The sequence below is a fragment of the Chroicocephalus ridibundus genome, chromosome Z (genome assembly GCF_963924245.1).
Source record: "Chroicocephalus ridibundus chromosome Z, bChrRid1.1, whole genome shotgun sequence".
NCBI classification, from domain to species: Eukaryota; Metazoa; Chordata; class Aves; order Charadriiformes; family Laridae; genus Chroicocephalus; species Chroicocephalus ridibundus.
The window spans coordinates 47,855,809-47,876,887 of NC_086316.1; the positions used below are offsets into that span (position 1 = coordinate 47,855,809).

General features: G+C 39.1%; 1 protein-coding gene across 1 annotated transcript in view; it reads right to left on the reverse strand.

Annotated features, from left to right (window-relative positions):
• The window catches only part of TMC1 (transmembrane channel like 1), a 67,148-nt gene that overhangs the window by 40,296 nt on the left and 5,773 nt on the right, over positions 1–21,079 (reverse strand). The window contains exons 2-6 of the mRNA XM_063321167.1: positions 20,058–20,123; positions 19,557–19,929; positions 14,566–14,706; positions 2,643–2,733; positions 1,300–1,381 (exon numbers count right to left, since the gene is read on the reverse strand). Of these exons, the coding sequence (XP_063177237.1) occupies positions 1,300–1,381; positions 2,643–2,733; positions 14,566–14,706; positions 19,557–19,929; positions 20,058–20,123 (753 nt within the window). The remainder of the gene's footprint in view (positions 1–1,299; positions 1,382–2,642; positions 2,734–14,565; positions 14,707–19,556; positions 19,930–20,057; positions 20,124–21,079) is intronic.

Below are 21,079 nucleotides of genomic sequence, written 5' to 3' on the forward strand. Positions count from 1 at the left end.
AAAAGCAATTGCAGCTTGCCTTAGCAATACACTGAACAAAAATTAATAGAAAAAGAGAAACTTCACAGTATTACCCCTTGAGGTTATGAAAAGGTACTATCCCAATGTGATTTTGGGGCCTTCCAGGTGACAGCAAAAATGTTACTCATTTCAAAAGAAAAAATACATAGATATAAAAAGCAGGACTGGAAAAATGACCCTGTTCTATTTTTGCATTCTGATTTTACAAGGAAAGAAATGTGTCTATTGAAGCTATTACTAGTGGAACAGCTTGTACGAGCACTAGTCCTTTACAGAAATTTGCAGAAACATTGCTCTCACAAGTCCTCAAGATGTCTATCATGTGTCCAGACCAGCAAGAGAGTGCATCTTGCTGCTGAGTTTGATTTTAACTACACATATGCAGCAACTTCTTTCTAAACCCCACCACAAATGAGTAGATAATCTGTTCAGCAGTCTGTAGACCGTATGTTTAAGGACTTTACATAAATTCTCCTCAAGGGCTATTTTGCTGCACAAAACTCCACAGAATTCACAATTTTTCCGTTTTTCATTTTTCTGTTCTGCTGCTGTTCTGGTTATTGCCTTTTGATGCAACCCACAGCTTCTTCCAAAGGCAACTTCTCTAAAATCAGTTTTGATTGCACTTTCATCTGCATTGCATCAGTGGCAGAGCCTTACTCGGGTACCCATGCAGTTAAGCTAAATTTCCTTCAAAGAGAGGGGTGCAGTTTAAATTCATCGCTGGAACTAAAGCACAAAACTGACTTGTTCTAAAAACCTACTTTCAAACATACCCATAGGACTAACTACGTTGTGTTGCTTATGCCTAATATACAGGGATATCTAGGACCACTATTGTTTTTTCTATATTGTATTATATGGTTGAATATGGGAGAAATAACACCAAAATACCTCTTACGTAAGGCTCCAGATGATGAAAAAACATCACAGAAATAATTATAGTATAAATAAAGACAAAATAAAGTGAAGGAAGGCAATAGCTAAATGCCAGCTCCACTTTTTCAGGATTAACTTCAACACTGGCTCCTAAACTGTTACCTGTAGATTAAGGATTTTTATCTGTAAGGTGACTAACACTCTCACAAGGAAATTTTCAACTAGCTATACTATCAAACTCAATAAATATTAATGAAAAATAAATACTCATTGATTTTATACTAAACATTGAATAGAGACATGTATTTCTAAAGTATCAAAAAAGCAATTTACCATTTTGGTACACATCAGGGATATGATACTAGATACTATACTTCATTACCTTCCATAAATACTTACTTTCAATCTCCTTAATTTTCATTTCCCAGGGTATGCAGGCTGTCTTAAAATTCTCAAAATCCCTTTGAAATTTCATCCATTTCTGAAAAGGGTCACAGACAGAAAAAAACACCATCATCTTAGTGCTCCGATGCTCAGTTTCCCCTTGAGGTAATGTAACCCCTTAATCACCCACAGTATCCTTTGGCAGAGACCACTGCAATAGAAGCACTAGCTTAGGAAGAACCATCTCATTTTGTTTGTTCTGAATGTCTCCTACTGGCTTTGTGTGAAGTCCCTATTTCTTCCACAAGAAGAATGATTAAATAATCCCTTCCTTTCATGCCATTCATTTTTTTAGAATTGTTTCTGAGAATCTAATTTGTTATTTTCTTTGCTATACAAAATTCAGATCTGGAGCTCAAGCTGTGTCATTTAATTGCAATTACTTTACCCAGCAGTTTTTCTACTGCATAAAAATAACTTCTGTAATTGAGCTTCCTGTGACCAGCTGAGTTTGAAATCCTAATAATCTTTTGTGAGTATTAATGCTTATGAGGTGTGACTACACAACTGCTCACAGAAAATCCAGTCTAACTTAGGGTAAATCTCACCACAGCAAGTAGTCCTGTGAAATATCCTTAGCATCATTCTTCATTGGCATTTTAGTTTGGGGCAAGTGTGCTTTTGAAGTAAAACTCCCAAACCATCCCCATTTACCACACTTAGATTTGCATTGTAAAGGAATATCAGCATAAAACTAAGTCCAAAAATGTACTTGAGGAGTGTACTTGAGCAGTATGCTAATCCACATCCACAGGTACTGGGTATTTAGTCCTTGGGACCACACACGATTTAGCCCAGAGGAAGACCTGCCAGAACACATACTGTGTGGACCCTGGGTCCTCAGCAACCACTGTTCAGCCTTTTGGTCACAATCCTACAGAGCCATCCTGCTTCCTAGGATATATGTGGCCCTAGAGCCTTGGCTTACTGGAGATGCCTACAGTATTTTTTGCTGTGGGGCAAAAAGGCACTTTTTGATCCTTCACAGAGGGCTGTCTCAAAGGAAGGACTGAGCTTTTGACTCAGTCCACAGAAAAGCCTAATCTACACCAAGAGAAAACAACTTTCACAAGATATTAAACTCTGGCAAACTCGTAAAGATTTTTGCCTTGACGACAACCCTCAAACAAACTGTGAGCTTGCATTAAAAATCTTTTCATGCAAAAGCAGTGGAAATAAAAGTGTTAAAATGCAAAGAAAGACAAGGAATTCTATTTTGGAAGATGGATACGTATGACAACAATCTTCAAAAAGCTCCCCATTTACATTACATGAAATTAGTGAAATAATACATTTACCTTGGTCATCATCACTTTGTATGCATAGAATTTTTTTCCTTTTCCTTTTCCAAGAGCACCTTCAAACTTCTCCACAAAAAGCTGGGCTTCCCTGGAAAAGAGAGATGTAGATGATGCTACGGTAAACATTATATTGTCTCTACCATAGCAATGTAATTTTTTATGTGTTCTAACTCCTCATAGAGTTTTGTATAATCTTGTTCCCTTAGTAATGTTTAGAAAGAAAAGCTCTGAGATTTTGTATTTCACAGAAGACTAGTCATATGTACTGCAAACAGAACAGGCAACTTCAGTCATCTGTTCTAATCCAAATGCATTTGGAGCTCTGCAACCTGCCTGCATCTAGTTGATGTCATCAAATATTTTCAGTCACAGTGACTTTCTTTTGCAGTTCAGCTGCTGCCCATTTGTGCCACTTACAAACTGTTATTTCTTCTGGTTCTACCTAATAAAAATTTTTGTCCAGATACCTAAGGGAATTTTTATTATTTTTTTTTTTTAGAGAGATATGTCTACTCTAGAGCCTTGGTTCCCCTCTGTCTACCCTTCTCAAGACTAGATTTAATTCAACTCTTTGCAATTTCTGCATGTATCTGTAACCATTCTCAGAAACATTTCTAACCGTACCATTCTTGGAAACATTTCTTAGAAGTATAGCTTCAGCGGTCCCCAAAACACTAAAATTTTGCTTATAAACATATGGAAGTTAAACAACAACCTGGTGATACAAATATGAAAGAAAGATTTTTAAATTTCTTTAAAAAGGCATAATGAACATGGATTAAAAGAATAAATAGATGAGATCAAAAGCATATTAATATTTCTTCCATTTCATCTCATTTTCATTTATAAGTATGACTTTCATGTGTGTCTCTATTAAGAAAATGTACCCTAAAGGCTAAATGTCCTGATCTAAACCACTGGAAAATAGAGTAAGAATTCCTAGCTGTCAGTGTATGCACAAGACTGTATAACTATTTTATCATCACACTAGAGGACTGCAAAGCATAGTATATTCTATTAGGTATTACACTAAGCACTTGGGAAAAGGTAGACTTTTGGGAAAATGTTAATTGTGATACATGTCTCTCCAGAAGGACTACAGGTAAGTTCACTGAGTGAAATTAATTATCATGCTTATATCTTTCACTCACATATTTTATGTAAGCAAGCAAAAAGGTTGTGTTAAACTGCAAAATCTGATGATAGCATTGGCAGAATGGTGGTGTAGCTGTGATAAAGGAGAATTAATATTATGTGAGAAGGCGGCTATTAGCTGTATCATAATTTATCTTAACTCATGGTTAAAAATCTCAATATCTTTAAAAATACTGTGCATTTGTAGTAACTGCAAATCCTTAGTTTTACTATCATTTGAAGACCTTTCAAAACCTTTCCCACTAGACACCCACCACACCAGCCTCTTTAGCTCGCAGTACCAAGGCTGTGAACAACCTTTTGTTTCTACACTTCCCAAAAGGGCGCAAAGTTGAGCTACTGAGTTTAGCTTTCACTCTTTGAGAGCTTTCCCTCTTCAAGAGCCCTCTGAGGGCACCTTCCGAGAGCTGACACCTAAACCCAGCTGGTGAAGGATCAGGACCAGTGCTAGTTCACCTGACAGCCCAAGAGTTCAGCATGCCTTTTTTCCTACCATCTGAGATCCTGTTTTCTCCTTCAAAGATGCGGGTTGCCAGAAGCAAAAAGCTACACACAATGACATGAATCTCAATCCAATCCCTATTCTCCCCCTGCCCCAGCCCCAGCACAAGGCATGCACAGGTTCAGATTAAAAAAAGATAAAATACCGAGCCACCACCCCAGCCATACATCCCACCTATTCACCACTTCAAAGTGTTCCTTGGGGATCAAGTCAGTGTCTTTTTAAGGCTCCAGATCCCTTATTTTCAATTCAGCTCTTCTGGATCACATTTATATTCTGGATTTTGGAGTCTGATCTTTCTGTACTTTAATTAACTTTGACACTGATTGAGCCTTCTTTATTTTCCAAGCCACTTTGAGTCTCAAAGATTTTCTAGCTCAGCACTTACATCTCATTCTTTCATTTTGATTTTCAAAAAACTCTACTCTTGAATTTTGTACTCTCAAATAAGTCAGAGAAAACAGAATCTTTCACCTTCAGGAAAGTAGTATCTGAGAGTACCTTTTAAATCCATGCCCTCAGGATTTAGAATCTCATTGCTGTCAGGAGATATAAGGCAGTCTTAACAGCAGATGGCAGCTTCCTCATAAACTCAGCAGTCAGTGCTGGAGCAGTACCATAAAAGCAGCCAGAATCAATAAACTGGACATGTACCAATCTCACAACTCAGGATGTCATATTCTGGACTTAAGAGAAAAACTTTCTACAGCCACTTCCATCCCCAGGTACTTCATGCAATGGAGCGTGTTCATGAAAAATTACCGAAATCAAAACCTACAGAGCTGTAGAAAACCTGTGTTTTCAGTCACTAATTATGTGCAGTTATGTTGCAGAATATGAAGACTTGAAATATTAAGTTGGTTTTTTTACAGTGAAGCAGTAAGTTAGAAATTTAAGGGGATAATATGAAAACAACCATTAACACATAAAAAGTCCTACATAACAGATATGAACATATTTTGCATCTGTAGCTGAACACAAAAGTTCTCCACAACGTGTTCTGCTATAAAATTAAACTAAGTCAAAACAATAAGGAATTTTCCACAATGAAAGTCATAAAAAGGTTTATTTTAAACTCTTAATCCAACCCTTCTGTTCACTTGTTTGAAATGTCTTTTTACTAGGTTTTCTACAAAAAAAAAATAGTATTTTCTATCCCTGTATGCTTCCTGGTCTCTCCATCAAGCAATCTTTCAAGTTAGTGTTAGCAGTATTTGTGCTTTTTTCCAGGACAAACCAAAACATTGCTTTTTGAAGGTGGTGATCGGCATCTCCAGGTGCAATGCTGCTGACCCTTCTGAATGCTTCCCTGGGTTTTACTTTGCCAGTGGCTGAGGTTTCATTTCTTCCTGCACCCCTTCTTCCCCACACATGTCAACTAAGTCACACATGCAAGACCAGTTGGATTGATGCATGCACAATATCTGTGAAGCTACTTTAGTGTTTCATGAAAGAAATATGAAGCAACCCCTTTCATTTTTTATATATTGCTTTCCTGTACTTAAAAATTTGTTGTATAAATCTTGAAAAAAATCAACTAACTCCAATTGGTAGGCTTAGAGTATTATTTTAGTTTTCCATTTACACTGTATTTGCATTGTAGTCTAGTTACGATACACTGACTTTTGGAATTAAGAGGACTTTGGGCATTAATGCATCTTTCAGACTAACTATGACAAGAACATATATCAAATATGCATTAAAAACTGTGGCTATTAATATTTCCCTTTCTTGTGAAGTAATAGCCAAAATTGGCCCATAGTTAATACTCATCGCATAGTTAATAGAAAAGTAGCAAAAGCTATATGGTCCAAAGCTATGGTCCACTAGAGTTGTGGTGGATGGAGTTAAATCCAGTTGGCGGCTGGTCACAAGTGGTCTTCCCCAGGGCTCGATACTGGGGCCAGTTCTCTTTAATATCTTTATCAATGGTCTAGACGAGGGGATCGAGTGCACCATCAGTAAATTTTCAGATGACACCAAGTTAGGTGGGAGCGTTGACCTCCTTGAGGGTAGAAGGGCATTGCAGAGGGATCTGGACAGGCTGCGGGGGTTGGTGGGCCAAGGCCAATGGTACCAGGTTCAACAAGGCCAAGTTTCCTGGTCCTGCACTTCGGTCACAACAACCCCATGCAGCTCTACAGGCCTGGGGAAGAGTGGCTGGAAAGCTGCCCAATGGAAATGGACATGGTGGTGTTGGTCAACTGCCAGCTGAATGCGAGCCAACAGTGTGTTCAGATGGCCAAGAAGACCAATAGTGTCCTGGCTTGTATCAGAAACAGTGTGGCCAGCAGGACCAGGAAAGCGATTGTACCTCTGTACTCAGCACTGGTGAGGCCGCACCTCAAATACAGTGTTCAGTTTTGGTCCCCTAACTACAAGAAAGACAATGAGGTCCTGGAGTAGGTCCAAAGAAGGGCAATGAAGCTGGTAAAGGGTCTAGAGAACAAGTCTTATAAGAAGTGGCTGAGGGAACTGGGGTTGTTTAGCCTGAAGAAAAGGAGGCTGAGGGGAGACCTTATAATTTTCTACAACTACCTAAAAGAAGGTTATAACAAGGTGGGTGTCTGTCTCTTCTCCCAAGTGAGAAGTGAGAGGATGACAGGAAACAGCATCAAGTTGCACTAGGAGAGATTTAGACTAGGTATTAGGAAAAATTTCTTCACTGAAAGGGTTGTCAAGCATTGGAACAGGCTGCCCAGTGAAGTGGTTGACTCACCTGGAGTCAGCTCCCTGGAGGTATTTAAAAGAGGTGTAGATGTAGTGCTAGAGACACGGTTTAATGGTGGACTTGGCAGTGTTAGGTTAACTTGTAGACTCAATGATCTTAAGGGTCTTTTCCAACCAAAGTGATTCTATTATTCAATGATTCTATGATTATTATGCAGTTGAAAGAAATGAAATATCCCTTTTTTAAAAAAAAAAAGAAAGAAATTATTTTGTGAAAGAAAAGAATGAGATTCTTCTTTCATTTTTGGAATAAAAGAAATCAAGTTACCTTTGATGTTCTACAAGCATCTCTTACCTTTTGGTGTGTGGTGAATTTTACCAATCACATTCTAAATAGCATTTTCATACTGCTCACTTAGAGACTCTAAGTATTCCAAGGGAACGCCACTACATGCAAATATACAAAGGAATTATTAAGTGCCTCACAGCAGCCTATCTGCTGCATCCATGAATATAAATGCAAATCTCAACAACGACTTGATCCTATGAAAAATTCCCACCAGAGTTTTAATGAAATATCTGAAAAGCAAATTCAGTGCGGAAACAGAGCTTGAAAGAGGGCCTCTGGGTAATGAGGGAGAACTGTGTGCAGTTATGTATACAGAAACTCTAACTACCAGACAATGCTGGGGCCATCAAACAGAACTTATTTTCCTTCTCCCCCTCACCTTTTCTTCCCTTAGCAGCTCTGCAGCAGATTAGTCCTGTTGACCTCTGTGATTTGTAGTTTAAGGAGACCTTTCCCTGACTTCTACTTAAGCTTCCTGGATTTCAAAGTTCAGCAGTGACTTGGTAGCAGTCAGTCAAAGAACAGGCTTGCAATGTCCTTTCCATGTCTGTGACAAATGATCTTTTTTATTAAACATAATCCAATATGTTACTTAATTCATGTTTCTACCTTGATGTCTACACTTTCTCACTGACAGATCTCTGCCCGTACCGTCCTGCAGACTTTCTCCTTTCCTCCATTTCTTTTGTGCTAATTATAAAATGTGAGGACAGAAAGAAGATCAAGCAATAAAAAGTATTCATAAACCCATAAAACTCTTTCAGAAACCACAACAAGAACCAAAACCACATATATATGTATACACACCTACTTGGAAGTAATGCAACTTCATTAACATGAGGACGTGTCAAAAACAACGCAGAGCGACAAAACTGAGCTTTGTAATCACTGGTATCATGTGTTATAGGTAAATTACCTATATCACAAGATACGCCAAAGTGTGCCCCGTTAGCTAACTGTGAATTTAAAGAAGCTTCAGAGAAACCTTATTAATTGAATTACAGACACAAGGAACTAATAAATGTTGCATGGGGCTGGGCATTATTGTCCCAGAGAAGACCAAGTTAATTATTAATACTAGGTGTGGAGTTACAGCTTCCAAAGTGGTAGGTGTACGGTACTTTGGGCACTTCAGTGTTACAGAGAGGATGAATTACAGCTCTCAGAGGCTGCTGCTAATGAAGAGGATTCAAGTGGATTGCTCACATTTTTCAGTAACAGTTCAGGAAGGTTTCAGTCTCCAAGATGTAAAAACTCATTAAAAAGAAATGTCACATCAATATTGATCACCCAGGACTTCTCCAAGTCTTAAAAAGATTGGCTAAAAACTGACCGCAAAACAACTGTTGTCAGGCACAGCTCACTTGAAAAGCAGTTCGGCAGTAATAATGAGCAAATTATAGTGTTATTTAATACCCTGCCGGCCTCCAGGACATCCAGGCTGGCCTCCAGGACTGCCAGTATATTCACAGTAAGAGAGATGAAATACTGATTCATTGGAGTACAAAGAGCGCATCCACAGATGAGGTATTTCCACCATCCCACATGTGCACCTTATGTATCTTTGGGTTTTGTATACTTATAAAATATTCTGGTTCCAATTCATCTGTCTTAATGGGCAATCTAAGTCCTGTAATAAAATAAATGATGCAAAAAAAATACTGAAAAATCATCACATTATATTCTATCCCTGGCAGATGAAGGGGGGACAGCTCTGCTCTGCTCTGTTTTGCTTAGAAAAACCAAGAAGTTCTCACGGCTCTCTTTGTGGTGCATATTTAATTGGAAGTCCTTTAGAAAGCCTGAGCTTGACATTTGACTGCCTTTTTCTTTATATTTTCATTTCACTCGTTTTGATAGTTTCCTAACTGGTTTGTTGTACAGCTTTAAAGTGAGACTATTATTGGCACATTTCTGGATTCTTGTGCTCGATTCTCTGATTATACATACTATAATAGACTTTGTTGGTGGATACAAACAACATAGTTGTTAATAGTCTTTACTGTTTTATAACACAGAACTACTATACCAGAGCCAAACACAGTAGCACAGCTTTTAAACCTTCCCCTTCCCTTCATATCTGTGCAAAACCCAGACAGGAGAATGCACAGACAGGGATGTAGTGCCCAAAATCAGACTCTCAGAGGTAAATTGGGATAGCTTTCCCTTGAGTTTTTCCAATTTGCAACATCTGAAGCTGCGGTCTGTGAGTTTTATTTTTTTGTAGCTTTTTCTAATCCAAAAATATCTTCAATAGTTTACCACCCTCTCTAAATCTCAGTCTTGTAAATAATGATTGATGGTCATTATCATCTGATGGGTCTTCAGGTAATTTTGTGTTGGCCTGAGTAGGCAGTGTCAAAGGAAATGTGCACGAATTACCATCTCCCACAGAAAAAGCCCAACAACACTAATCACAAAACATGTAAACCAGTGGCAGAAATATGAAAAGAACAAGAAAACTCTTCTGAAGCAGAATATATTGAAAATAAGAAAAAGTCTGGACTCCAGCCACACTCACAGTCTCAGCAGCACAGAGCACTATGTCCCCAGCCCACAGCCTAACGTGTCCATTGATTAGGGCCTGGGAGAGTGGTGATGGTGTTTCCTGCATAACATCTTTTCATTCCTTTCCGTGGTTTCTTCCTCCTCACTTTTTTCACATCTCCAGACCTGCAAATTTCTGACCAGGATGTCTCAAGGTCAGGTTAGAGTCTGACAGTGCTGGTACAGCTTAATTTCAAACTCCAGAGGGACACTGTGCAGCAGAGCAGTATTCTCAGTCACGGTTCCTTGGAGAATAATCAGGGGCTGTTTGAAATGCATCTTTCTAGACACAGGGATGTAAATTAGAAATTACAGCTGATCTAATTTACCAGTGCAGCTCTATTAGGAATGACATTTCAGCCATGAGTATCTCAGCCAGGTTTTGACAGAAGGCATTTTCTACAGAGCACCTAGTTCTGCACCTGTGTTCTAAAGTTATTCTTCATTCAAGAATTTTCAGAAAAAAAGGAATCGAGAGAAAGATTAACTAATTTACAAAGCTACAAATTCACGAAGTAGTCATTAGAGCTAAGTGAAAATCATCTTTCCCAACCTGTATTTTTTAAGCTGTGAAAAAAACACTCCCTTAGGAGAAATTGGTTTTAAATCATCAAAGCGAGGGGGTTGTGTAGTCTTGAAAATGCTTAAACAAAATGTTTCAACAATTTAAAATTTCTTATCACTTTTTTAAAACACAAATTTTAGTGGAAAATAAATCTTTCCCCAAAAATATTTTTTTCTGACAAATAAACACTTCTTTTAAATATTTAGAATGAAAAGTTCTAATCGGCCCTAATATTCACTTTTCAAAATAATATGAAAAAAATGTAATTTTTTGGTTTTATCTTTTCATGAATATGTAAAAAATCCTTGAGTGTTCCTGCAGAGCACTTTTTTCCAGTCTTGGAAAAAAATAGGTGCTAATATAGAACAAACATGGAAGTTGTGTTTGGATCACAGTAAGAACATTTCTCATAATGCTGAGAAAAAATGTCCAATGAAGTATCTCTCTGTTGTGGAAGCCAGAAGACAAAGAAAAGAGAAATTTCTTCTTCTACTTCTAAGAAGGTAGGCTTCTTTTCTTTTTTTCCCACACATCATATAATAACCCCCTTTAAAGTACTGAAAAGTATTAAAGCCCCTTTTAAGTACTGAAAGACTGCAATAAGGTCTCCCTGGAGCCTTCGTTTCTCCAAGACGAACAACCCCAACTCTCAGCCTCTTCCCACAGGAGAGGTGTTCCATCCCTCTGGTCGTTTTTGTGGCCCTCTTCTGGACCTTCTCCAAGAGGTCCATGTCTTTCCTTTGCTGAGGTCTCCAGAGTTGGAGACTAGTCTCACCAGAGTGGAGCAGAGGGGGAGAATCACCTTCCTCAACCTGCTGGCCATGATTTTTTTGATGCAGCCCAGAATGCAGTTGGCTTTCCAGGCTGCAAGTGCACATTGCTGGCTCATGTCCAGTTTTTCATCCAACAATACACCCAAGTGCTTGTACTTGGCCTTGGTGAATCTCACAAGGTTCACATGGGCCCACTTTTTGAGCTTGTCCAGGTCCTTCTGGATGGCATCCTGTCCCCCAGACATGTCAACCGCACCACTCAGCTTAGTGCCATCTGCAAAATTGCTGAGCATGCTCCCAATCCCATTGTCTACATCACTGATGAAGATATTGAACAGTACCAACCACAGAATGGACCCATGAGGGACACCACTTGTTACCAATCTCCTTCTGGACATTGAGCAAATGACCACTAACTTTCTGGATGTGACCATACAGCCAATTCCTTATCCACTGAATAGTCCACCCACCAAATACATATCTCTCTAATTTAGAGACAGGAATATTGAGGGGGACCATGTCAAAGGCCTTAGAGAAATCCAGGTAGATGACATCCATAGTTCTTCCCTTGTCCATTGATGTAGTCAATCTATCGTAGAAGGTCACTAGGTTGGTCAGGCAGGACTTGCCTTTGGTGCAGCCATGCTGGCTGTCTCAAATCACCTCCCTATCCTCCATGTCTCTTATTGTAGCTTCTAGGAAGATCTGTTCCATAATCTTTCGACGCACAGATGTGAGGCTGACACGTCAGTAGTTCCTAGGGTCCTCCTTTCTACCCTTCTAAAAAATGGGTGCAACATTTCCCTTTTTCCAGTCACTGGGGACTTCCCTTGACTGCCATGGCTTTTCAAATAGCATGGAGAGTGGCTTGGCAACTACATCAGCCAGTCCCCTCAGGACTCTAGGATGTATTTCACCAGGGCACATAGACTTATGTATGTTCATTTTCCTAAGGTGAACCTGATCTTCTCTTGCAGTGAGAGGGACTTTGCTCCCCCTATCCCTGCCCTGAGGTCCCTCAACTCAAGTGGTGTGGCAAGAGGGGTTGCGAGTGAAGACTGAGGCAAAAAATTGTTGGGTACCTCAGCCTTCTCCTCATCCGTTGTTACCAGTTTGCAACTCTTGTTCATCAGGGGGAGTACACTTTCTTTGACCTTCCTTTTCTTGCTGACATACCTGTAGAAGCCGTTCCTGTTATTCTTTGCATCCCTTGCCAAGTTTAACTCCAGCTGCGCCTTGGCCTTCCTCATGCTATTACACAATCAGCTAACATCTCCATACCCTTCCCAGGATATCTCTCCCTGCTTCCACTGCCTGTGAATTTCCTTCTTGTCCTTTAGTTTGACCAGCAGGTCTCGACACATCCATGCTGATCTCTTGCTATCCTTTCCTGATTTCTTACACCTGGAGATTTAGCGCACTTGTGCTCTATGGAAAGCATCCTTAAAGACCTGCCAGGCCTGTTCTGTTCCCTTGTTCTGAGGGGCAGTTTCCCAAGGTGTTCCGTTCTCTGATTCCTTGAACAGCTGCAAGTTTGCTGTCCTAAAATGTCATCTTTTTAGAGGAACACACATTTCCTTTGAGGTATTTTGCTGGTGTTTCCCTCTTGGCTCCTATTACTTCAGGAGCCCCTTGCTCTTCTCCCTAAGACTTCAAGTGTGCTGCAGTGTAGCCAGCACGTCTCAGAGCTACGGGCTGAGGGCCCTCACTGGCACCCCATCCCTCTAATCTTGGCATGTCATCCCACAGCCTGTTACAGGCACGCCTGATGTTATCCCTTTCCCCCTTCAAGCATAGTTTAAAGCTCTGACAATCAGTCCTGATAGCTCGTGGGCAAAGACCGTCTTCCTTCTTTGAGAGAGAAGAATCCCATCCAACACTAGCAGGCCTGATGCTGTGTAGACCATCCCATTATTGAAAAATCCAAAATTCTGGCAGTGACACCAGCTGTGGAGCCATGTATTAATAGACTGGATCTGTCTGTTTCTTCCAATGTCACTGCCCACAACTAGAAGGACAGAGGAAAAAATTACCTCTGCTCCAGCTTCCCTTACCAACTGTCCCAAGGCCTTGAAATCTCTTTTGATTGCCCTTGGACTATGTGTTGTAGCTTCTTTGCCACCCACATGGAAGAGCAATAATGGGTAATAGTGCGAGGGCCATATCAGGCTAGGAAGTTTTCTAGGAACTAGGAATTTCTTGGAATGCTGGGACAGAAAATTTGCTATAAAAATAGAAGCTCCATTCATAGTAAGAATACAACAAATTTTAACTTTATGTACATGGGGATCCTTCTGTTATAGACTATGGAAAATAAAGTAATTGTTATCTGATTATCTAATCTGCTCATCTGTTTTTTATGAAATTTCTCCCAGCTTCACAGTGCTTCTTACACTTTACATCTCCTAGGTACTCTGTTCTCTTTTATTCCCTTCCATGTCGCCTTCTTTCACAACGTATATTCCATTTCCTCTTTGTAACTGTATCCTTCCCAAAATGACCTTACCTTCTAGAAGGAAAAACTTTTAGACCTTCCGCATCATATTTCATATGCTCTCTCCCACCATTATGTCTGTGTTTTCTATCCATATCAAAAACTTTCTGCAGGAGAGACCATCTTTTCTCTGTTAGATGTGTCTAACAAAACACAATTTTGTTGGTGTTTGAGCAATACTGCAGTGAATGAATTATTCAAAACCGAGGAGCATAACAGTTTTTGGAGAAAGAATAAAATTCTATGAGTTTACCCAGTTTCCTGTGCTTGGTGGAAATTTAACTGAAAATGGAAACTTAATTTTTAGCCTTATTGAAAATGTAGTGATAGGTTTTCTAGGGCAAAATACAGCTTTATGTGTGGCATACCTAAAAATGCATGAAAACGTGGGCTCAGTTTCCAAGCAGTTTGCTTTTCTCATAAGTTAAAAAAAAAAAAATCTGCTTTTCTTCCCAAACGTTTAGAATGGAAAGATAAATCTTGTTTTCCTACCCCGGCAATCTTGAGGTATTCCTGAAATTCCATCATTTTTCTTGAATGAGATATTAAACTTACCAAAGGAAGAATTTACCAACATTAACCTAACTGAAGAAAATGAAAGATTTTTCAGGGGGGTGTAATGAAAACTTTAAAAAGAAAAAGATCTGAGTTTTTCATATTTGATTTCAGATCTACAGAGACATGAAAGCACTGATGTGCAATACCATTTACCTCCACTTTCTGTGAAAGCACATCCTGTGAAAAAGAGATTAGAGATGGCTTCAAGTCAATTGTGTCAGTAAGTGTAAAAATAAAGTGAAAGTTCAGAAAAACAGTGCAAAGTGCAGAGCAGGATGGCAGATATTCACTATGGATCAAACCATACTTGAGGACAGACAGCTTCTTTTTCATCTTCCACGGCTTGTTTCGTAGCGTGGCAATTAGTTTCTTTTTTTCTTCTACCTCTTCTTTCAGCTTGGCCAATTCCTCCTCTGTAATGGGCTCCTCCTCAGAGTCAGAATCAGAGCTTCAAACAAAAGTAGGAACAAAAACCATCACCAAAACTCGGAAAGGACAGAAGTTTTCACTGTTGCACATACTTGGTGTCACTTCTTGTTAACTTTGAAACCTAGATAAATGCCTTCACTGTTGCACAGAAGGGAGGACACAGTTCACGTAGAATTCTTACTAGTTTTAGTATGAAAGGCAAAGCCTGCACACAAAGTGCAGATCCACAGCTGAAGCAGTACTACACCCAGAGCATCCCATGGAGAGTGGGCAGGGCTCCTGGGGAAGTGTCTCACAGCCACTGATTGTTCCTTCAGGAGTCACCAGCCTCCTAAGAGTTCAACTCAAACTCACAATGGGCAAATAAGGACACTATAACTGCAGCCATGAAAATGAAGTTGCTCACCCCACATCAGTGTGCCACAGGAGAGAGAAAAGACACCACAACCACAGCAAAGACCAGTTTAAACACTAGATGACAGCCCTAGATGACAGAGATGGGAAAGATTCAAAGCTGGAACCCAGCAAGGTTGTAATGTGTCCTGGCACTCAGAATAAGCAGATGCAATAGTAATGGCATCTCCAGATGTGTTGTGTTTTTAATCTGAACTTCTTATCCATGCACTGATTTGTAGTGATTTTGGAAAGCATTGCTGATTAAGGCAATGTCCACTTTCCTATGAAGGACAAAAGGAGAATATTTATGAAAAGTTTCAAAGCAAACAGATACAATAAAAGCAAAATTCTTTTTCCAATACAAATTTCTCATTGGTCATCTACCTTTAGTTTTCTTGAAATATACATCATTATAACAAAAGCTACAGGGGATCAGGTTAAAAATTGCATACAGAGAGGAGTTAATTTAGCAAAGGAAAAAAAGAGATTCTCATAGCTATCAGATGCCCTGCTATTAAAGACTCAATGCTGCTTATTGAAAAGACTGTCACATTAGAAAGGTAAATCCATCAGCCGTAAAATTTTAGACTTTATGTGTCAAAAAAAAGTGCCACAAAAAATATAAATCTTCAGAAAGAATGATTGCTGCTGAACACCAGACATATTTATTGTTGTTCCAGAATTGTGATGAGCAAGTGAAGAACTATATGAAAACTTAAGTTAAATGGATGAAGGTCAATAAAAAGATTTGTGCCTACAATTTTGAGGCATTATAATGCAAAAAATTCATGTCTTTAAGAAGAACAGAAGGATTAAAGGAATCTGGTTTTGAGAGAGCTTTAAATCCTTAGTTGTTACAATCAGCTGTTTTGCATTTTATAAAGTGGGCAACAATGTGCAGAATATTGAAGATTTCCTTTGACAGAAGATTGCTGTGTTAAGCAAAAATTGAGGCATGTGGTTTTATGAGACTGCAGTGAGAATAGTGGGAAATAAAAGTGTGGAAGGTGCTAATGCAGTGACCTTACTGAGGAAGGGAATCTCAGCAGAACACAAGAGGTAAAGTAGGGACAATATTGACTCTTGTGCCCATTGCCCACTACTGCTTTATTTGTCTTTGCAAACACGTCTCATCTTTCATTCTTCACTTTCCTTTGGAACCAGGAAAATAATAAAAAATCCAAATTTCTAAACTTCTTTAAGAAAGCAGTATTTTCAGGAGTTTTTACACTGTGCAGTGAAACTTTCTGCAGTTACAGCAGGTTTTTCCTTTAGCTCAAGTGGTTGAACACTATGAGATTCAAGCCAGGAAATCAGAATTCTGTCTTCTGCAACTGAAAGTCTCAGCCTTTCATGAAAGGTTGTGATTCATATATTTGAAGGCCAGAAGGTTTCACCACGACCTTCAGGCTAACACAGAGCATAAAGCATCACTAAATAATTTCACATCAAGCCATCATCTTCCTTGGCTTCAATTCAGTGCACACAAAGCATCTTTTCCTAAGCCAATAGAGCTCTTGAAAGCAATGGTGTTTCCTTAAATCACACACGTAATGAACTTGCTCATGCTGTTCATCAGTGTTTTGGTTTATGCCCATATGAGGCATCTGTGTTTTTGTTTTAGTATCATCTCGTTTTTATGGACATAATCTACATTTCTCATTTTTTTTGCCAAAATTAGATGAGCTAAAATTAAGCTAAATTTAGAGCTTGAGCTCTAAAATTAAGATGAAAATCTTTTCTTGGAGCTCGGGTCTTTTCAGGGAAATATTGGTAGTGCTTTAATAGTCCAGAGTGGTTGGTGAATAAATTTGACTACATTTCTTCCTACTTTTTTGTGAAAATTCTATTGTTTATTGATAATTCCCGTAATATCCCCTGACACTTAGGCCCCTTCAGCAATCTTCCTGCTAGCATGTGTCACTGGACTTTTGCATAAGCTTTATACTCTTGAGTATTCTTACTGAAAATCAGTCGATGTGCTTACATATAAGCCTATACAGTAAAAACAGAAATTGCACAGGTGAGGCAGAATATAAGTCTCGTTCTCTGAGGATCTGTAGCTGAAGTGACTGCATATGGTTACTATCTAAGACCAATCAGTCACAATTAGACAAGCCAGTAAAGAACAAAGTAGCATTACAATCTAGGAATATCAAAGATCTTCACAGTGAAACTATAAGGAGCAATTTATCAGGAATATTTTGGGGATGATGGTTATGAACAGTGTAGAGCAGGCCTTCCTCACACCCTCATTTGAGGAAGCAGTCAGCCACATCAACAAGCAATAGCATCTAAGAGCAAAAGATTTAAAACTCACACAGAAATAACTCCTTTCGCCATGGAATTACCCTGTGAAACTCACTGCCACAAATTAGCAGAGATCAAAATAATCAGGTTAAAAAAAAAATAGAATCCACACAGAGTTCATCTAGCATTCTTTTGCATCCTTTATGAAAAATAATTAGGGCATAAAGGGCATAGAGAGGTTTTCCTGATTTAGGTGAAAAGTAGGGGGGAGGATGTGGGTAACAGCACCAGATTCTACTGACTTGTACTGTGACCTAGCCAAAAAGGGCAGTGTTTGTAGAGTTTAGCAAAATCCACAATGACAGCAGACAATACAATATTATCTCCCTGTGGAATAGTATCACATTTAATCTTACTTTTCTTTTTGTTTCAGGGTTTTTTGTTTTTTTCTTTGTCAACTTCTTATTTTACTCTTTATCGTGATTTTTCATGCTGAAATATCTTGGCAATTAAAAAAACTACATCAGCAAGATGTACTTTTAAACAGTATGTAGCATTTGTTGTGATAGGTACTCATAGACTTGCTAGACAGGCTATATTTCTATGCTGCCACCCTTCTCTTTTGTCCTGAAGGTTTGCAAATCCTTTTTATCTGAATCACAGCTGAACTGATTACCAGCCTATTTTCCTTTGTTCGTAAATTATTTTTGCTTTTCTTTTAAAAGTCTTTTAAAATATTCTCATATTTATTACTCTTTAATCTTGTCAGCTGGTCCTCTAAAAGTCTAAAAATATAAGGCTCTTGAGGTATCTTCCAGAGCATCCTCAGTTTCTCCTCAAATGTTATGCTTACTACTTCAAGAATAAAATTTTGTTCCAGGTAGCAATTTCTAAATCTTTAACCCAAACACATGTATTTTAATTCTAAGAACTTTGGAAGACAAACATTGTGGCTTCATTCAATTTTATATTTTCAGTGGTCTTTTTCTATTTAATGTTCAATAAATGTCTACATTGGAAGAGAATAATAAAGAAGCATGGATTGACACATTCAGGACTATTGCTATATGAGAACAGAAAATTGCACAAAGGGGTGTAATTGGGACCACAATGAAGACAGCACAAAGAAAGATTTTAGGCATTCTTCTAGGCAAAGGAAATGAAGTAGAAGTATATTGAAATGGGATCATGGGCAAATTCATGCAACAGTATGTCTCACTGTATTTTTTTCTTTTCTTTGACTCCTGCTGTGCTCTCCAGTGATGCATTTGGGAACACAAACAGCTGTAGCAAGTGCTGAATGGGGGAAGGGGAATGTCTCTCCCTATACACTGAGATAAGCACGCCTAGCTCCATTTGCTCTATTATACACCATTCCCAGGGGTCGTTTCCTTTCAATAGCATGAGAAGGGACAGGGAGCAAGACAATTGCAGGATGGCAGAAAAATACAAAATAATTTTCTGAAGTGCTCAGTGGCAGTGGGGTCTTTCCAAGACCCCAGGTTGCATTACATGCTTTGGAAAAGTGAATGGTAATATTTTAGAGGGAGTGAATGAGAAACAGAATGGAAAATGCCCTCTCAGTCCTTGTTCTGGGTTCTTGAAACTTTGGCACTGATCATTTATAAAAAGCTGTCTCAAACATAAATTGGAAACAAGAACTCGGTCTTGTGAAAAGTGTCAAGATTTTAGTTCTGCACTGGAAATAAAACTAGATCTTGGGTTTTTGGAAGGTTATCAGCTCAGGGTTTGGAGGATTTCAGTTTTGGGGAAAGGAAAAGCAGGAGAGATCTCACCTGTTGTCACCTCTCTCTGTCATTTGCTCCCCTTCTCTGTCACTTTCACTCCCTTTCTCCAGAAACTTAGGGTGTTTCACTACAATATGGGTGACCGTGGCTTGAGTTTCTGTTCTGCCTGACCAGATTTGGCCTAATCCTCAGGATATTGGCAGTCCCAAAAGGGACTGGTCATTTCCCAATGTCCCACCCTGGACCTGTGACAAACTCATGCCTTGGTTTCACCAAAGTGGATATCGCTTTGTGGAAAGTTTCCATTTCAGTTAGCCAGCATTTCCTCACTGCAGGAAAAAAATATCTGTGCAGTTTTAATTGGGCTGTAATGAGTAAGGGAGTCATAATGACTTTTAGCATTTCACAGCTATAAATGAAAGCAGGCTTTATGCAAGATAACCGTGGGTCTATACTAAAAATATAATTTAATTACCCAGATCCTGATTTCTTTTTGTCTTTTTTCTTCTTGTTGGCCTTCTCTTTTTTCCCTTTCTTATCAGGCTTTTTGTCCTGTTTCTTCTCATTTTTGCCTTTCCCACTTTTACCCCCTTTCTCATCTTCCTCTTCTTCATCATCTTCCTTGGACTTCTGATCTGCCTGGTTCTTCCTGGCTTTTGAAGGGTCTCCCTCAGAATCACTGCCCTCATTTCCAGCTCCTCGTCCCCGTCCTCTACGGTTTCTATGCCTGCGATGCCCAGCTCTCCTTGTCCCATCTTCATCATCCTCATCCTCCTCACCACCATGCCTGGCTCTCCCTCTGGCATGTCCCCTTCTAGTTCTCGGTGTTGCTCTCTTCCCACCTTTATCTGTGATGGAGAAAAAAAAGCACACGAGAGAAGGCAGTATGTTAGAGGGAGACCTTTCCTCCTCCTTCATTCATACAGGTAATCAGAAAACATTTGAGTGTGGCCTCAAAGTAATCCACACTACTGACCTGTTCCTTTGACATTTTCTTCATTCTCAGCTGCACTGCCTTCTTCATTGTCAACATCACTGCCCTCTGTGGAGTGAAAACAAAGGTCAGCGCATGTGAAGTGTGTACCAGTCATTAGGAATGCAGGGGTTTTAAGAAATTCTTGACAATTACTGCATTGTACTCCCTTACACCATTTCACAAACCCAGCTTTTTGGAACGTGGCAAATAGATTTCAAGAAATAAGACGAAGGCAGAAAAAGTTAACACTTTCAGCACTCAAATAAGTAAGCCCTAAAGTGATGCCATGAAGAGCTCCCTCTCATGGAGCAAATATGTAGGACAGGAGGACCCTCAAAAAGGAACACGATAGCAATATCCTACAATTTGGGGAAAAGAACAAGGAAGATGAAAATGCTTCTCAGAGATTTTCTTAAACATGTGAAAGATAAGCACTGGCTGAGATTAAAAAAGATTATCATTTTCTGATTTGACTGATTAGAGGGCACGAAGGTTCTTAGCTGCAGCACAACAGAAGAACATGGTCCCAGAAGAAAGAGGAGACTTACTCTCAGTTCCAGCAAACAAATTTTCAAGCATAGTGACAAAAGTTGACCCAGATCGCTCATATGCTGTACCACAGTCCTCTTCTTATCACTCAGGAGATGATAAAAACATTGGAGACTCTAGAGAGAAAGCCTATTTACAGAAGCAAGTAGTATTTCCACTCAGAAACATCTTTGGGTTTGGGTGGATCTCTTGCTTAAGTTTTTCAGTCTCAATAAGTTCAATGCTGTCTCTGCTACCCATCAATAATCAGGAAAGTATCCAACTCATTTGCCTGGTACACCTTGAAACTGGGGTCATGTACATATTGAGAGAAAGAAAAATGCCACTCTTTCATACACATTATATCCCTCATAATATTTAATTATATCCTCACTGCAAATATTTGTATGAGCATATTATTTAAGAGGAACTCTTGAAACTGCTAGTGGTATTCACCAGAAATGTTTCTTCAGAAGAAATCCAACTAATACCTG